The sequence below is a fragment of the Furipterus horrens genome, unplaced genomic scaffold (genome assembly GCF_987537825.1).
Source record: "Furipterus horrens unplaced genomic scaffold, mFurHor1.1.pri manual_scaffold_2, whole genome shotgun sequence".
NCBI classification, from domain to species: Eukaryota; Metazoa; Chordata; class Mammalia; order Chiroptera; family Furipteridae; genus Furipterus; species Furipterus horrens.
This window is the reverse complement of record NW_028327172.1, coordinates 112,451,072-112,470,673: the sequence shown is the minus strand read 5'-3', so window position 1 is coordinate 112,470,673 and position 19,602 is coordinate 112,451,072. Positions and strand designations below refer to the sequence as shown.

Below are 19,602 nucleotides of genomic sequence, written 5' to 3'. Positions count from 1 at the left end.
CTAGTGTGACCTTGGTCAAGTGACTTAACCCCTCTGAGCCTTAGTTTCATCAACTGTGAAATGAAAATGAAGGGTTATTTTAAAATTAGATAAAGATGTAAAGTATATGGCACAGTGCCAGACACAAGGCAAATGCTCAGTGAATAATAGGTGTTCATAACAACAGATACAATTTAAACAAATTTCTTCATGTACATTGAAACTTATCAATATTAAGTTAACTTTGAAAAATAAAAGTCTCTCCTTTTACCACTTCATGTGGCCAGCCTCGACTATCAGTCCTAGAGGTTGAAACTCTGCAAATTTCAGGCACACAATACAGTATTATTAACGATAGTTACCATGCTGTACATTACATTCCCAGAATTTACTCACATAACTAAAAATATGTACTTTTTGACCAACATTTACATGGATTACCTCACTCAGTCCTTGCAACCACTGTATGGGTGTTATCATCATTTTACAGATCAGAAATTTGAGAACAAAGATATTTTAAAGATCTTCCCTGAGTTCACACAGCTGGAATATGAAGAAGTCAGTCAGTCCACCAGCGGTGTCCAAGCCCTGAGCCAACACAAATAAGAGGGGAGTTGACAGTGATTTCTATGTAAGGTGGCAGTTCACAAAAGTATCTCGTTTTCCACATGCATACTGTTATAAGCTCGCTAGAATTTATTACACAGAAGTATAAGGAGGTCATAGGTTCCTGCCTTTCTACTCATTGCTTGGTCTGCTCCAACCACAGCAGAATACAATACACTCATTCCTGACACAGGCTATTTGTAACAACTATTTCATCCCACCTGGAACATCCCCAAGTCTGAGTGTGGCTCACTTCCTTCTTTCATTAAAATTTCTGCTGAGGTGTCACCTCTGCAGACAGGTAAACCTTGACCAATTTACCTAAAACCCACTGATTGCAATCCTGTCATTCTCCTAACCCCAAACCTGCTTTATTTTTCTTGAGAATATTTCTCGTGATCATTGTTTTCTTTTATGTTGACTGTACGCATTGCTGGAATATAAGCTTCACAAGGGAAAATTAAGAAACATAAACCTCACTTAAAATGGAGCCAGGAGGCTAGAAAAGAGAACTCACAGGTACATCGTGCTCCAAACACACTACTGACCCAACAGGAAATAACATGCCTTGCACCTTGGACAGTAAGTGATACTACTTGACCATCTCAGCAGGAGGAAGAAAAGATTCCTCCTGGACCAGTAACAGTTCAGCCAATGGGAGAATGACATCGCTTAGGCAATGAAAAGTCACTATCCGTCACAATTTCAGTGTCCTCCAATGGACTCTTTGTATACAATAGCTCGTCCCAAGTCTATAAAGGACCATGCCTCTTCTTTGTTTCTCTGAATTTGTGTGTGGCTTGCCATTAGACTGCATGTTCTGAATTGCAATTTTTTGTTGTTCTCAAAAAACCCATTTCGCTGCAAAATATCTGCTGTCTATCTGTTAAAGGTCAACATCCTCAATACCTAAAAATAATGCCTTGCACGTGGATGGTGCTAAGTAAAGGAAGATGTATAAAATTGAAATTGAATTCATTTGAAAGCATATGATGGGTAAAGTGATGATGCTATTGAGTGCTAATCATTTGCTCACTTAGTAAAACTGTTTTATTACCCAAGGAATTTAAGGGCATCAGAGCGTCTGAAGCAATTGCTTCTGTGTTCCCTCCACTTCAATCCCGCACTGTACTTCTGTACTTAGTCATTTTCTCCATAGCACTTATTAACTTCTAAACAATCATATCTTTACTTATTTATTATGCTCATGGTTTGTGGTCTATCACTCCCACCCCCTTAGAAAGTAAGATCCCTATGGGCAAAGATTTTTGTTTGGCTTGTTCACTGATGAGTTCAAAATGCCTACAATGATGCTGGACACTGTGTGGGAACTTAATACATATCTTAAAGGGATGAATGTATTAATATTTCTATAGTAAGAATAATAGTATCTTCAATTAAATATATATGTAATCTTGTGAATTATTGTGGTTTCTTATACAGAAATCATTACTCATGGATTTCTATGTCACTTTTCCATTTCTTATTACTCTACCTGGCATAAAGCAAAATTAATTAATTATGCAATTTAACCAAATAATGTACTTCTTTAACCAGGTAGTCTGAAAGATTTACGTTGTGCTATGACAGTATGTAGATGTTAGTGCCAAATGACTTGAAGGAGCTTAGCAGGGTTGCCAATACACCAGAATAAATGACCTGTTTATCAAGGTGTGGTTTGATTACTTATACAACCATTTAAAGCCCAATAAGCCCATTATAAATTACAGAGGCCATATTTTGAACTAGATTGTATTAATCATAGAATTTAGAATTTTAGATAAGAGCAATTTTAATAATAAATTTCTTCTTGTTTTATATAAATCTAAACCACTGTATTAAATAGTATTAAATCATGCCATTTCAATTTCAAGATTAAAAACTATAGCATATACCTGATTGGGTCAGTCTATACTTTTTCAAACATTTTTGCTTTTATATATGGACACAAGTTCCCAAGAGTCATGGAGGCCCACAAATCTATAGACATTTAGAGCCCATATTTATTCTGTGAGGTAGATATCCAACGGATAGAACACTGTCTCGTAAGTTATATTGGGGTGAGGGGAGAATCACCTATGTGTTACAGCAAGAGCTGGTAACTCACCAGACAAAAATGTTTTATGCTATGAAAAGGGAAGTTTATGGCTACAATGCTTATTTGCAAAAAAGCTTGTCTGCAGTCATTACATTTTTTTTTCTTTTCTTTTCTTTTCTTTTTTTTTTTTGTAGTCTGAGAAAAGAGCCCTAACTGTTTGGTATGTCAGGTACCTCATCCATAAAGTTGGCATGTTTCTTATTATTTATCCTGAAGACATACCTTAAAAAAATACTGTGATGGCATATAATCATTTTTTCCCTGGAACTAAAGATGAGGTGTGAATATAAAAGAATAGCTTGCATGAGGTTTTTTTTCCCTCCTCTTCTTTGTAATGGATGTCATTTGGAGTTCTAGCTCTAAAATATTTATTAAAAAATTTTTTTAGCAGATCTCTCTGAATACAAATATGTCATATCAACTCCCCAAAGCCAAGAAATAAAGAATGACTGAAATTGTACTTCCATCTCTGGGGACTTCGTTCACTCGAGATTTCTCTGTGTTAATGACCTCAGTGCAGTGAAAGGTGGTCATGCCTCAGCACAACTGAACACTTGACCACAATAATCTTCTGCTTAGAGATCATTCCAACATCTGTCCCTGGATATGAACTATGATATTTAAAAAGTCTTGGTGGTAAATTCCTAATTCCTAAGAGTCATCAAAAGCAGTTTTTTTAAAATTGTTGACCCTATTACAGATGTACCCCTTTTCCCCCTTTCTGCTCTCCTACACCCAGCCCTGGGAACCCCTGGCCTTCACCACATAAATGTATGTGTCCATAAACAGCTTTTTCAAAAGCAAAATGAGATTACAAAATAAGAGGAACAAATCAAAATGTTTCATCTTCATTAAGCTTTAAAAATTACATATTCCAGTAGCCAGTGTTTATGGTGTCTTTACTGAGTACCCAGCTTTGTAGTGCAGCACCTTGTGCCTGTTATCCTTGGGATGACCCCCAACGGTCCCGTGAAATAAGTCCCATTCTTAGCCTTATTCTGCAAATAACAACAGAAGCACGGAAACAGGAAACTTGCCTAAGTCACTTGTTTAAGAGATGGTAAATCTGAGTTTTAAACAAACTTTTCTGTTTGGAGTCCAATTCATGGTGAAGACTTTCAGAAACATGTGACAATTCTTGACTTCTCTATGTAACCATGGAGGAAACTTCATGTAGTTTATTTCTGTTGGTTGGTTGGTTGGTTGGTTTTTGCCCATTGTGTTTTGTGCTTTATGATATTCAAGAAGAAAAAGCAAGTGAAAAAAAGAAAATTCCATTAATTTTTTTACATACTATATCCCTTACAGTAAAAATCACAGGAGTTGCCGAATACAAAAATTTTCATTATTTTTTCAAATTCCAGGAAAGATTTGATACTCTATTCCTGAAAAATAAAACCAGGATGAACTTTTTAGGCTTCTATGGATTTATCTCAGGCATTTTTCACTTTTAATAAGTGCCCAAAGTGCAGTTCTCCCAAAATTTGCTGTACTGGTCTGTTCATAGCAGTTATTTCCTGTTAGCAGCCAGAATTGATGACTTAAGCATAAGTTGTACTCTACTATGACAAAGTAATTACCCCCTTTTATCACTGTTGAAAGAAAGGCATGTTTTTTCTCTATAATAACACAAATACTATTATGATATGTGACCATAGAATTATTTTATTTGCTGGAGAAGCACTTTGAAAATAAAAAAAGTAATTTTTTAAGCTTAAAATGTATTTAATACCTCTACTTATTAAGCATGCAAAAAAATTAATCGAAAAGTAATTTGAAAGAAGGAAAATGTAACTCATTGTAAAGCAGCAGTATTTGCTTAATGCAAGGTCAGCCCTGCGTCAGAATATAGAAGATGGCCAACAGCAGATAACTCTACATGACTCTCTTCTAAGTACAGAATGAATCTAGACCTAGAATATTTTGTCAAGACCAGCTATATTTGAGAGGCAAGAAGCTTAATTCTGATGTATGAAGTGTGGCCTCTTCTTAAAAACAACTACATAAAGTAATTTAATTAATTATCAGTACAACCACAAGCTCTGTGAAAGGTTGACAGCTGATTGGGGACAGAATGAAATAGTTATCTAAGTAAGTGGGGACATTTGTGGTGGGTTCTTACATAACAACACTGTCCTAACTGTGTTTATGTATATTACTTTATTTCATCTTCACAGTAACCCTATATGTATTGGAATTACCCTCATTTCAGAATGAAGAAACCAAAGCACATGAATCTTATTAAGTGCAGAGCTAGGATTAAAGTCAGGAATGTGGATCCAGGCTTCACATTCTTAACCTCTATTGTAGGTTGGATAATGGCCCCAGAGGTATCAGGTCCTAATCCCTGGAACCTGTAAATCTTACTTTCCATATGGGAAAAGATCCTTTGCTGATGTAAATTAAGGTTCTTAAAATGGGGAGATTATCATAGATTATCCAGGAGGGCCCTAAATGCCATACAAGTATCCTTATAAGGAAAGAGCATCGGAAGATTTGACACAGTTAGAAAACGAGGCCATGTGACCACACAGACAGAGATTGGAGAAATGTAGCCACAAGCCAAGGGAGGCTGGCAGCCACCAGACTGGAAAATGCAAGCTATCGATTCTCTGCTAGAATCTCTGGAGGGAGCACAGCCTTGTCGATGCCTTGCTTATGGCCCAGTGAAACTGATTTCAGATTGCAGGCCTCTGGACTATGAGAAAATAAATGTTGGTTGTTTTTAGCCAAAAATGGGTCATTTCTATAGGAAACAAATACAACCACAATGCAACACTCCACCTTCTGCAGCTCTATGTCATGGGGTAGCTGCTTCTAAAAAGTTTGTGATCTACAAGAAATGAGTTAATCTCTCAGGGCCCTAGTTGTCTTACCTGTGAAGTACAGAGGTTGGACTATGCAATTTCTAAGAGCTTTCATTGTTTTCCACCATAAGGGAAATTGTTCCCAGAAACAGACCTTTAGTACAAGGAATGGGAGGTTATTTCAGAAATTGAATTCAATTTGGCATTTATTAAGGATGCACTGTGCACTAAGCAATAAGCAACAAGATATACCTGATCTAAAAGAATTTTAAAATGTATAAATTCAGCAACTGGCTGGGATTAGTTCATCTTTTTGAAGTGAAATTTAGCAGTGATATAATATCTGATAGAAAGATGGTCATAACTGTGCAGACATACCCCGTATCAGGAAGTTCTCTACAGTGAACTTCAGGATGGAAATGCAAATGCATCACATCTTGAATGGAAATTGCTGCTCAGTTGTGACCTCCCAAGGTCCTGTGCTACAGAGGATCCCGAGGCCGAATCCAGACTCTACAGAGAAGAGTACTGTGATTGATACTTATGGACACATGTGCTGAAAGAAAGGGAAGATGGCCATTTCTACTTGAAGAACAAGAGTTGAGCGCAGTTCATAACCACTTTTGACAAGTTATGTACTTCTGTAGACAAAAGAGCTTCAGGTTTTTGTACATAGCAATGGTAGCAATGATAATATTGCTTCAGAAAAGAATGTGGGGACATTTCGTCCTATGTAGTCATCAGAAATTACTGGAATGATGACAAAGCATCTTTTCAGCCATCAAGAAATGTTTGGTTCTTCTGACTGAGGTGCTAATAGTTTCCATTTTTAAATAATGTTGCTTAATCTTCTGAAGTCCTAACATTCATTGCCAGCATTCTTTCTGAAAGTAGGTAAAGGAACTAAAACTAATTATAAAATACTAATTCTAGAAATGTTATATATGCCATCTTACTAACAGAAACAGCTTTGCCCACTGAGATCTCTTGATCAGCTTTCTTGGTTAGGTATCTGAAGGTTAGAAAAAGGAGGTGCCATGGGGAGAAGTCTAGGAAATTATCTCCGAAGTAGGACAGAGGCCATGAGAACTGTTAAGATAACTTTGACAATCTCAGCACTGAACTTGCTAGCCCAACACCTCAAAATGGCAATTCACAGGCCCAGTATAATTCACTGATATTTTGGCCCATAAAATGTTGGCTCATACAGCTGTTTCGGTAAACTTTTAAGCAATTGACAACAATCAAAACAAAATTTACATAATAATCTACATTACTAACTTTTGTTAGCAATCATATATATGGTGTGTGGCCTGCTAAGCTTATGCTCCTGTATGGAGCTGAGTAACAAAAGTTAAAAATTAAGTGGCTGGTTTCTTACCCATGTCTCTATTACAATTTAGAAAACAATAGATAACCCACATGGGTGCCATGTTTCGGGAAAAATAAAATTCTTGGCTCTAATTTTTTCTCAGTTGTTTTACCTGCATGGCCTCTCTACACAAGTAAAATGTCAAGTACTGAGCTAGACAGTGTAAATCATCATCCTGTACAAAAGTGAGTTCTACTCACACTGTGGAAATACCAGTAGGCATTCATTGTAAACCAGGTGGTAAGACCCACAGTGCAGAAGCAGGTCAGCTGAGCTCCCACAGGCTCCCAAACTCCTCCCCCTCATAGCCTGCAGCATTTAGCACAGGGCCATGCATATCGTAGGTGTTCCATAAATAATCAGTCACTCAATCTGCGGTTCTCAGATTTTAGTGCTTTGCATAAAATGCACCCATGGGCTGGGTTAAAACTCTAGATTCCCAGAGCTCAGCCTAAGTATGAAATCTGCATTTATTTTCAAGCCCTGAATGTTAGTCCCTGAGTTTCTCTTTGTGATACCTCACCTTCAATCATGAGTCCTCTTACGCTCATAATTATTTTGTCACACTCGTTGTCTGACTAATAATGATAATGTCTAACATTTGTATAGCATAATAAAATTCACCAACGCTATTCAAGAAACGATGGTAGAATTTTATAGATACTTCTTCCTAAATAACCTTATGATACATGCTAGTTCTTAGTATCACACACATTTTTTTAGCTAAATAAACTAAGGCAAGAAGTTAAGCAATGTGCCCAAGGCCACGCACCTAATCAAGTGGTAGAGTTAGGGCCTAACCCAAGTTTATCTACGCTGAAGACCCTGCTCTCGGCCACAATATTGTTTTGCTTCCCAGTTGCTTTCATATAATTTTCACAATGATCTACAATAACAAATATATTTAGATAATGATCCACTAAATACATACCCAACTCTTCACACATACAAATACACCCCAATATGTGTGTATACATGGCTTTGTTCATATATACATATATAATGATGCTATGTATGGTATACCTTGACACTTTCTATTACTTCATTTCATATTTTTAACCTTGGTTTTTAATACATTAAGTCTACATATAACCCTCTAAGGGGTCATAGCACAGAGTTTGAAAAACAAAACAGTAAACCCTAAATTCCTTAAGAATAGTAAGAAATATTAGAAACTATGGTTTATAGACTATATGGCCAAATTATGTAAGAGAATGACACATTGAAAATTTACTCATGTTATTAATAATCTTTCATGCCAGAACTCTCTGCATAATAATAGAAATAGTTGTAATGATTTATTACAATACATGTGTTTTGTCCTTTATAATTTTCAAAATCTTTTCCAATTCAACAGATCTTAAAACTCAACCCTGTGAGGCTTAAAAACAGAACACAACTAACATTGGTGATGTAACATATCATTTATCTTATTCTTTGAAATTTAAGGATTTTAATTTCCACTAGAAAAGTTTATTCAAATATACCCATTGGAGAATTCCTGAGTTCATAGTATTAGTCTGTCATAGAGCAAAGAATTTGTCTTTTATAAAATATTTTATTTTAATAAATCTTTCAGCATAATGAAGTAGTATTGCTGAAGGAATAAACATTTGTAATAAATGTAAATAATTTTTAAAAACTTGGAGTACGAACATGTTTATTATCCTTTTCAAAGACAATAAATAATACCAGTAACCCACCTGCACAATAGGGAGATCTTTTTTTGCTGAGATTTTTCCTAGTTTCCTTTCAAAATCAGCAGGGTTCACAGATGCTTGGCTGGATAGTATGACCCATTATACTCAAAGCTGTGACCTGTCTGTCCTCGACTTCCCTATTGTAGGTCACACTCACTCTTTCACGTGGTGTCGGGCATAGTTGCCTGGGGGATGTCAGCTGGGGAGGGAGACATGATTTTCTGCCTCTTTCATAAAAATGCACATTGACATGATGGGTTTTCTTGCATATTGTTTTGGGTAGTCATTTCCTGTCCCATCTCCTCACGGACACAGAAAATTCATTTTTTCAAGTACTTCCAAGTGCATTCACAATCATCCAATCTTTAATATACATCTGCTTTTAGGATGCTTCCTTGGATTTGTATCATGAATTTTCTGATATTTTTAACAACACTGAGTCTTCTGAAACCCACCCTTATCTCATTTTCAAACTCTAATCCATAACTATCTATTTAAGTGTCCAAAGGTTCCATGAAAATTTTCCTGAGATAAAAATTACTAACTGTTCTCTTCAAAGATGCACCATCTCCTAGATTGTTAAAAAATAATTTCTTCTATTACTACTCTTGGACACTGATAATTGATACAATTCCTTAAAAATTTATCACAGCCAAGAAGTGTCTTATTTGACAAAGGGTAAGCTTTTTTCTTCTAAAATACACATTTAAAATGTTAGTCTATTCTGTCACAGGCTATTACGATAAAGGAGACCTTCAAAAGCATCCAGTCCTTCACTTTTATTTTACAAATGAGGAAGGTAAAGGCCATGGAGGCTTTGAACTGCTACTTAACCTTCTTTTCTCTTTACCACGTTGTCAAAAAGCAGAGGTCATAGTTGTAGAATGCCATGAATTAAGCTATTCCACATCATAAATAATTTGTAACTTCAGCATTATTATTGTAAAAAAAAAAATCATTGAACGCATCAAAATTCTCTAAAAAATGAGGCACCATTTGCACCCACACATGTGTTTGTATTCTAAAAGCCTTTATTTGATTACTGTGTAAATGGTAAATAGAAATCCATATAGTTTCAGGTCTAATTCTACACTTGCTAATTGGATTTATCTTTATGGATTTAGCAAGCCAATATCCATGTTCCTAAGTAAACAGCTCTCTGAATACATGCATATGACAAAGCCGATTTTTCTTTTAATTAGTGGAATCTATGACTAAATCAGAGATAGGGCAAGTTGACTTTTCAAAAGTAATCTAGGTTACAATAAAAGGACTTAATACTTACTTATTTTGGTAGTAGTCTTGGAGCTAACGGAAAGGACACGGAAATTTAGAATCCTAAAGGTCTTCTAAGGGCAGAAATTCATCATTTTTCCTAATGGAATGCCCACGTTATTCTGAACCAGTCTGTTTTATGTCTAATTCCTAGCTGACAAGTGTCTGTTTTTCATGCTTATTCATTCATCAGCCATGTGTTCTCTCTGCCTGCAAGGCATCCAGCCTGCCTTCTATCACATCTCTCCCAATAACAGGATATGCTCACCACGTTACCCACCTCTGCTTGCAGGGTAGTGTGGAGGCGTCCTGAAATGAGCAGCTGCTGTGCTGGACACACACAATATTTTCTATGCTCATTACACTATCTGAAAGCTAGAAAAGAGGTTTTATGGCAGAAATTAAAAGGATTTCTCAGAAAGAGGTATTGCTTTGTGGAGGGTTAAGTGTGAGATCATTTTAGAAATTAGATCAAATTTACAGAGAGTTCAAAGCCAAGCTGTTAAAACAAAATAATTATGTGGCATTCCATGATGATGGTTCAGTTAAACCTGTCTCTTGAAGTGCCTGCCTCTGATGGGTGGTCACCATTCCCAATTAGGAAGCAATGATTCTCGTGAGATGTGCCTTCACGAGGCAGGAATGTGAAAACTGTGCCAAAAATGACACCACATTCTATGAGGAATTCTAACATGTCTCATTCAAACCCACCACCCGTTAATGGTGCTGCTGACTTGTGCCACCATAAAGTTTTGCATAAGAGCAGTGCTTTCTCAGGACGGCTATTTTCTCAGTTCCTGTGCACCCCTCAACACAGCTTGGCTTCTACTCCTTGCTCCTAAGTTTCCCAAACCAGTAACTTCTCCCCTTTGATTCTTTCACTGCATTTGTCCTGTTGACCTACCACCTTCTTCAAACTTGATTCTTCTGTTAGTTCCTCTGACATTTGTCTTTACTTTTTTGCCTCTCACACCATGTCAACTTTGCTGGCAGCTTTATCTCCTGAATGTTGGTATACTCGTTTTTTTAAGCTCAGTCTTTCCCCTGGTGATGTCATCTGTTTGCGATACTCCAGCCACCTCCTAGACAATGAAGCACAGATCTTGTATCCTGACTTCTTTTCCAAGCTCTAGACCCAGTGATTCCCAAGTTGGGGTTACTTTTTCTCTCAGGGGATGTTTGGCATTGTCTGGAGGCATTTATCTTGTCACTGCTGGGAGCAATGTTACTTGCTTCTAATGAGTAGATTCCAGCGATGCTGCTAAGCATCTTACTATGCACAGGACAACCATCAACAGAAAATTATTCAGTCCCAAATGCCAGTAGAGCTGAGGCTGAGAAATCATGATCCTTATAATCCAGACATACTGGGCTTTTTCATTTGCATATACTACAGACACACCAAACAGAATATGGGACAAAATAAATTTACTCTTTCTCTCCCCTTTTCTGCTCAATTCATTACTTTTTAAAATTTGTGTAAAGATTTTTATTTATTTTTAGAGAGAGTGTAAAGGAGGGAGAAAGAAAGGGAGAGAAACATCAGTGTGTGAGAGATACAACGATCAGTTTCTTTGTGCATGCCTCAACCAGGGACCTGGCCCACACCCCAGGTATGTGCCCTGACTGGGAATCAAACTAGCAACCTTTTGGTTCACAGGCTGGCTCTCAATCCACTGAGCCACACCAACCAGGACTCAATTCATTACTTTTATTTCACTTAATAAAGGTACCAACTTAAGAATTGCAATAGCTAAGAACATAATCTTATCTTTGCTTCCTGGCACTTTCCGAATGTATAGGTCTTCCTGAATGTGTCATCTATTTATTTCTAGAATTTGTTTTCTCCTCTTTCTGTCCACTATCACTAGCAGATTTCAGGACACAATCATCCCTTATGATTTATTCAGATGGCTCCCAAACTACCTTCTGGCTCAATCCATCTGACACACTGAGGGCACTATGACATCTGATCTCCCTCCTTTACTTAGAAACCTTTGTGGTTTAGTCATTCCTTAGCATGAAAGAAAGGCTTTTCATAAATACATCTCAATTTATCTTTCTCGTCTTGATTTTGTATCTTTCACATCTTCATCCTGAGTACCTAGTCAAGTGTCTACCTTAAGAAGATAATTAACAAATATTAAAGGAATTTGTTTTGACTCTTTGGATACATCCATGCCTCACATTCTCTTATCCTTAGCCTTCGTTTTATGATATGCTGAGTTTTACCAGAAGTGAGTCATAATGTTATTTGATTTGAAAACTAATTCCAGTTATTAAGTCTTCACCTTAGCCCACATCAGATAGGTGTTTTCAGAATTGTTTTTTAAAAGTAGATGTACTAGCCCTGGCTGCTGTGGCTCAGTGGATTGAGCGTCGGCTTGCGAGCTAAGTGTTGCTGGTTCAATTCCCAGTCAGGGCACATTACTAGGTTACACGTCAGGTCCCCAGTTGGGGGCGTGAGTGAGAGGCAACCACACAGTGATGTTTCTCTCCCTCTCTTTCTCCTTTCCCCTCTCTCTAAAAATAGATAAATAAATAATAAATAAATAAATAAATAAATAAATAAATAAATAAATAATAAAGTCACATACTTTATTTTTAAAAATGTAGATGTACTTTGTCAGGAACACTTTATTCCATACAATTTATTCATCGCTGCTCTTTTATTAGTATTTCGTGTTTTACTAAAATTTTCATCTAACGCAGGTTGAAAAGAGAGAAACTACCATATCAGAAGAGAAAGAGTCAGAAAGTTTTTAATGTTTCTCTTGGAAGGGCACAGTGTAACCAAAAGAGAAGTTAAAGGGGGAGGGGCATGCAAAATATGTATCAAATCAGGGATCATCAGATTCTAACGCAACATCCATTGTTTTGCTGTGAGGCTTTGAGTAATTTGATAAATATGTTCCTTGTTTGTAAATTAAGGACACGATTTAGATAACTGTCAAGATTAAGAACCATGGATTTTAAATGCTCACTTCTACAATGTACTCAATTACTGATAATCAATGAAAAGAGCCCTTCTGAAAAATCCTGTCACCATTTAGAGAGTGACTTGTCTTATTTCAGACCCACAGAGATCCATAGTTTTCTCACAATCCTTAAACTCTTGAAGGTTTTCTTTTGTCAAGAAATTCAACAAAATGACAAGTATTTAACAATGGATTTTTTTTCTCAGTGCATTTTTTCCAGGTGGTGCTTACTGATAGTTCCTTGAAAGACATTTGAATTACATACTTCCTGAGCTTTGGGGTTTTTACTCATTAGTTCAATAGGCTAAAATGGTGCTTTTAGGTTCTGAAGTTTTTAATCAGGCATATGAGTTAAAGGTCAGAGACATTAATTTTTTATTAAAATCAAGTGGATAAAATCCAATAACATTTTATTAAAAGGAGCTGAATTGTGCAAGTATGAAATAAAATTTTTTGTGCTTTTTTAAAAATGCTACTTCAAAGCTCTATGGCTAAATCATTTACTTTTTTAACTTTGGTATTTAAAATGACAAGCTAGTTTCTAACATTTTTGTGTCAATCTATAATAATTTTTTAAAGTCTCCATATTGCTATGGCAACTCTATATAAATGGGTAAGTAGGTGCTTGGTGTATGTGGGCATAAATGACTACTTAATTTTCTAATTGAAGAATGGCCACTAAACTATCCAGTGAGAGATTTCTGGACCCCTTCCAGTAGTTACTCTTTCCCCTGCCTTGTGTTTGAGACACCTCAAGAGAATACATTCATTCTTTCAAGACTCCAGCATCTGTTTTACTCTGAACTAGAAAGTTGCTTTTGAGTTATTTATCAAAATGTCTCAGAGTTACTACAACTCTAATAGTATTTATTCATTGTGAAGAGAGGAAAATATTTATGTATGTAAGGGACTCTGTGTGTATAAGAACCATGACGATGGGGTTCTTTTGATTTAAAATGTGACCATCATCACTGATTATCAAGAATTAATAAGGAGATGCAAGGAATGAATTTCACTGATTGTTAATATGAGCATTCCAGTGAAGATTAAACTTGGAAGAGTTAATAGCCTCTGAATTTCATAATTTCTACCACACAGAATATAATCACCCAGATTGTGATATAGTACCAACATGTGGTTTAAAAAAAAATACAGACATATAAAATACTAAACTGGAAACTTCTATAAATTTCCAGGTTTATTGCACTTCTTATAAATAAATAAATATAAATCAGTTTTGTCATATATTTTATTACCTGTACTTTCCAGATCTACGGAAGACATTTGAGCAGGAACCCTTGGGAAAGGAAGTGTCCCTGGAACAGGAAGTCTTGCTCCAGTGTCGACCACCTGAAGGGATCCCAGTGGCTGAGGTGAGTAACAGAAATTCTTTGCAGTTAGTAATGGGCACTTAGTTATTCTAACAGAGGCCTAAGCCATGGCTAATGGTGCGGTGAATTAGGATATGGCATGATGAATGGTTGGTAATGGAGTCCTAACTGCCTGCTGCTGGCAAAATAGATTGATTGAGAACTGATTAATGACTTGTGAGTCAATCAGAATGCCCCACTGGACAAAGCCACAGTCAGCTTGGTTTGATTTTGTCATTCTCTTTCAAGAACTCAGAAATACTGCTTTATTTTACTAGACTTAGCATAGAGAGAGATGGTATGACTCAAAAATGCACCATCACTTTTAGTATTGTTTTTGGTAATACGCAAAAAAGTGTGTGTGTGTGTGTGTGTGTGTGTGTGTGTGAAAGAGAGAGTTCATGTCACTGAGCCTGTGCACTCCACATTTACCTAAAAGCCATACTCGCACATCATGAATGAAAACATGTTTGAAGAATGACAAGTGTCAATTAATTTCATCCTATAAGCTTTCCATCGAGCTCTTTGTTTTCATTTTCTGTTTTCACTAAAACAAAGCCTATTGATTGCTAATGAAGTATTATGAATCAGATTTATACCATGACTTTTCATTAGCATCATACAAGACAGTGTTCTTTGAAAATGCCTGTCTATGGGGGATAGGCCTACGGGACCATAAGAGAGTGTCATGCTCTTCTTGAGACACTCCCATCATCTAAGAGCACACTGTTGAGGAAAATAATCGAATACTGTGTTTTTTGTTTGTTAACAAATAATTTCAAACTGAAAAATATTGCTCTTTTATGATTATTGGGAGACATCCTAATACGCATTAAACACTATTGTCCTAGCGGATTCAGTAACCTACAGCTCAGAAAAACTTTAATATGACAAATGACACAGCTGTCAATTTGTTGGAGGATCTTGTTAGCCTCCCAACTACATGGAGTCCTTGGGAAGTTTTACTCTTTATTGTATATTTGGAAAGAGGCATTTTAAAAATTATTGCAATTTGGGACTATATGTGGGTCAGCTGATATTTTATAAAAATAAGCTCTGAATTATCCCTATCTAAGAAATTGAAAAATACTACTACTTTAGGCTTATAACTTGCCCAGAAATGCTGACTAGCTAACAATACAATTAATATTAGATTTCCATCATTTTTCAATCTTTTGAGGCTTCAAGAAAAGGTAGGAGTCAGCTCAGTTAGCTGGTCCCATGACAGCAAAATTAAACACTTGATTTCTCTTTTTAAAATAATAATAATAAATTAGTTAGAAATTTAGGCAGTGCCCTTACACAATGACTCCATTTTTCTCTCACAACCATTCATATCTTCATGTGTCAATGAAAAGCCACAAAGTGGCACTCTTTATAAAATGTCTATTTTTACTTTGAAATAAGAGAGCTATTTTTGCCTTGTAACTGGCAGTCCATGGCACAGTCTAGCATTGTATCAGAGATTTTTACATGATTTTAGCTGTTTTGTTTCCAAAGACACCAAATGATCGCCCAACCCTGACATACAAAATGACTTACTGTGATTAGAGAGGAGGCAACTCTTCTCTATTCAGTATTGCATGGTGTGTATTACAATAGTGTATTTATCTCCTAACTGTATTTCTGAAATTCTAATGCAAACTCCTCCATTAAACAACCTTAAAGATAAAAATATATCCTGGGTAACATGGGTATCCGTAGCCTAATATTTACTCGATGTTTCTTAAAGACAGCTGATCACTATACAGACTTGTTGTGAAAGATCCTAGTAACTTCATGTTTTTAATGCTCCACTTTGTCAAGGGGTAAAGATTCATGACTGCAAACTAAATGGCTGTGAATTTTATTTGTAACATCACTTTGGAAGAGACCAATTAACACTTGGCAAGCTCAAAAATCATATACCCATTGACATTCAAAGAACTATATATAATGCATCTTCTTTTTTCTTTTTCTTTTTTTATTCTTGTGAATCAAAAGAGAGATCAAACACACATGCTGGAGAGAAGGCTAATAAACTCCTATGTAGCTTCTTTTCAACATGCTTAGAATCACCAAGATCAGAGAGCTAATTAATACCTTAATGTGACACATTACAACTATCATTTACTCAAAAGTGACAGATAAATTTAAAAAGCAAGAGATGAATGTAACTTGGTGAGTTAGAAGATCATATGACTATTTTAATTTAATGATAAATGCATTTATTATTTAATATTCTAGCTATTTGTTTGAAGAATCTAAAAGCATAAAATAGCATAGAAAGGAAAACGAGCAGGTAAAACCCTTATGTTTTACCATAAATAAAATCTGTCTTAAGCTATCAGACCACAGGGGCAAGGATTTCTGATTCTTTTGTACCCAAGGCAGGTGATTCTATATAACTGGGATAGTAAATGCACAATGAATACATGGCTGATTAAGTCGATTGATCTTTGGTTTGTTTATAAGTATATGTCTGGCTCCACTGGAGAAGTAGTCAGGCACATTCTTTACAGGATATTAGAAAGCAATAATTTTCTTTCTCCCCATATAGGTCAGTAAGTTTCTAAAGAACTTTACTAATCTTAAGTTAAATGGCACCTATTTGGTGCAAATAATGTCATAGGCGTTTCTGAGCTAATAAACAACATTCAATTTTATCCCCTATTTTGGCTTTAATCTCCATTACAGGAGGTTAAGCTAATTTTCTTACAGAATTCTATGTATAAACCCAAGCATTCGCATTTTAAACTCTGAATTCAGGCAAGATATTTCAGTTCTCTGTACCTAAGTTTCCTCAATTACAAAATAGAGATAATGAGAGCATCTATCCAGAACATAGTTGTGAAGTTTAAATAAGATGATATATGCAAACATATAGAAACACTCAAGATACATCAGCCATTATTTGTACTAGTATTCTATTATCACCTATTGGCACAAAACACTGAATTCAGCCTCTTGAGTTCCAAATTGTCACTGAGCACCTTACACCTCTGCTAGGTGCTCTGCGGGGTACGAGGAATGGAGCCTCTGGCCTATGAAGAGTCACCAAGATGCCCTCCTGTGTTCTCTAGCCAGTTGCTTTGGTTAGAGTCCATAAATGCTGCAAACAAGGGAACACCCTTATTTATGTAAATATCTAATTTATAAATGGTACATATCTACAAATCATAATGTCCTGCTGTCCTTACTGATTTTTAAAGTTACTGTTCTCCATTTAGTTGTCATGATCCCAAGACATTAGCCTAGTCCTCATATTTTCTCCCAAGAAGGGAATCTGGGCTGGGGGTACGGTTGGTAGTTCTTTTCAGAGCAAAGGAAGAGAATGACAAAGAAAACCTCAGAGGAGGAAAGAGGCCAAACCAGGATTTCTTACACTCCTCCATCTCTCCAGGTGGTGACAGTTTTGACTAAGAATTCCTCTCCATATTCATCAGTGGGCACTCTGTGATGAGACCCAAGTGCTCCCTAGGCCTGGCTGCTTCCTCCTCTTGTCTCCTTCGCAAGCTCTTTTGTATCTGTTTTTTTTTACTCAAAATATTTAACAACGGCAGGGCTTCCTTAGCACTGGGCAGAGTCCGAGGGCCTTGTGCTGTAACAGTATAAACTCTTTGGCTGTTGAATCATAGATGGCCCGGGGACCCCAGGGAGCCAGCTGCATATGGGGTGAGGGGCACTTGGTTTATTTAGCAGCAAATAAGGAACAATCGGTATTCAATACCTGGTGTGGACGAACCGGTGTGACTCGCTGAATGGCGACCCTTATATGCCATGATTTTCTATAGTTCTCACTACTACTACCTGTATTCAAATGTGTCTGTTTACTCCTCCACTATCTGATATGATTGCAATAAAATAGAAGCAAAAAGGGGTTTTTATGTTTATCTCTACCACCAGCTCACTGTGGATTGTTTAGTAGTAGATTCTCTTAAGTATATGTAACTAAATGCAATAAGGAGTCCCTGATGAACGAGACACAGAGGCTGCAACTCAGGAAATGGAACTTCCCAGAAAAACAATGTTTGTCACTTCTGAAGACAACCCTAGGAGAGCACTCAGTGTGGGTGAAGGTTCCAATCCATTGGGACCGTGAATAAAAGACCATTGGGCGTTATTGTACTTTAGTTTGGGGATTATAGGGCAGGTCCCGCAGGTTAATAATAATTGTATTAAAAGTAAAAGAATAGACTGGCTGAAAAGGAATTTCTAAAAATACTCTAAAATGATATTGCTTAATATTTTAAATAACTCTTTTGCTAGGATATAGGCAAAAATATACTCCTTTTCTTGTACTTCTGGAAAGGCATTGGCTTCTTTTTCAACAGAAACCTCCCCATCTCCCTGAAGAAGCCTGGAAATTAAAACAGCCTTGGACGGGTGCTGGGCTGTTGCGTCAGCGTAATAACGGCATTCTATGAAATGAATCCCCCTTCGCTCGTTCTAGTGTGTGCCTAGAAAATGTTGCTGTCACACAGTGAGCCAGAAATACCCTCAGAGATGCTTTATTTCATTGGATTATCTCTTTTAGAGAGTACTGGGATCAAAACAACAATGGATGAAAGCTTTGTTGGCATGGCAGAAAGAATGATACTGAATTTTTCCCTAAAATCCATTATTTGTTTCACCTTTAACAAGGAGATAATTGCTCCTCTAATTGTAATTGAGCTATTTCTCATAGGGGTTTAATTGGAGAAACAGGGATCCAATGTTCAACTTACTGACCCGATTGTGCTTCAAAGCAGTTATCTTATTTATCAACATTTGCATCTGTAATTAGCAAGTGGGAGAATATGGGGTGACAGGCAAAGGATAAATGATCTCTCTGAGTTTAGTCTTGATAAACAGGGAGCAGATTTTTTAAAGCTGACGCTGCCAGAGCAAAAAGCTGCTGGCCGCTGGGGACTCAGCCAAATGAGCAGCATCAGGTGGCTCCCCGGCTAATTGATTATTAACGTGGTCGCTGAACACTTTGTTTCACGAGAGGCACTCCTGTCCTGCTGCCATTCCTCGTTGCTGGAACTTCGCGTGGACACATTTCCACACAGGTGCATTGTCTCCCAAGCTGTGTTTTATACTCTCTGCAAGCAAAAGAGCTTTAGGAAGATAAAAAAAAAAAAAAAAAAAAAAAAAAAAAAAAAAAAAAAAAAAAAAAATACAGCTTGAATACCAATCTGGAGGAAGGCATAGCTTTCAGTGCCTGGTAATATCTGCTGGAATTTTCTCCAAGCATGCATACAGCCACAAGAAGGGGTTTTTATTTGATTTTGTGATGATTATCAGCCCTGCAAACAGATTTGAAAAGTATTAGTTTTTCTGACTCATTGTCAGCTTGCAAGTTTTGCATCGGTCCAATCGACATTTGCCAATGTCACCTCTCTATTATAGTCACTCCGTATGTTTTTCTGCCATTATCTGTCCTTAATAGATAA

General features: G+C 36.6%; 1 protein-coding gene across 1 annotated transcript in view; it reads left to right on the top strand.

Moving 5' to 3' along the window:
• The window catches only part of UNC5C (unc-5 netrin receptor C), a 347,425-nt gene that overhangs the window by 232,674 nt on the left and 95,149 nt on the right, over positions 1–19,602 (top strand). The window contains exon 4 of the mRNA XM_090266319.1: positions 14,085–14,188. Within this exon, the coding sequence (XP_090122445.1) occupies positions 14,085–14,188 (104 nt within the window). The remainder of the gene's footprint in view (positions 1–14,084; positions 14,189–19,602) is intronic.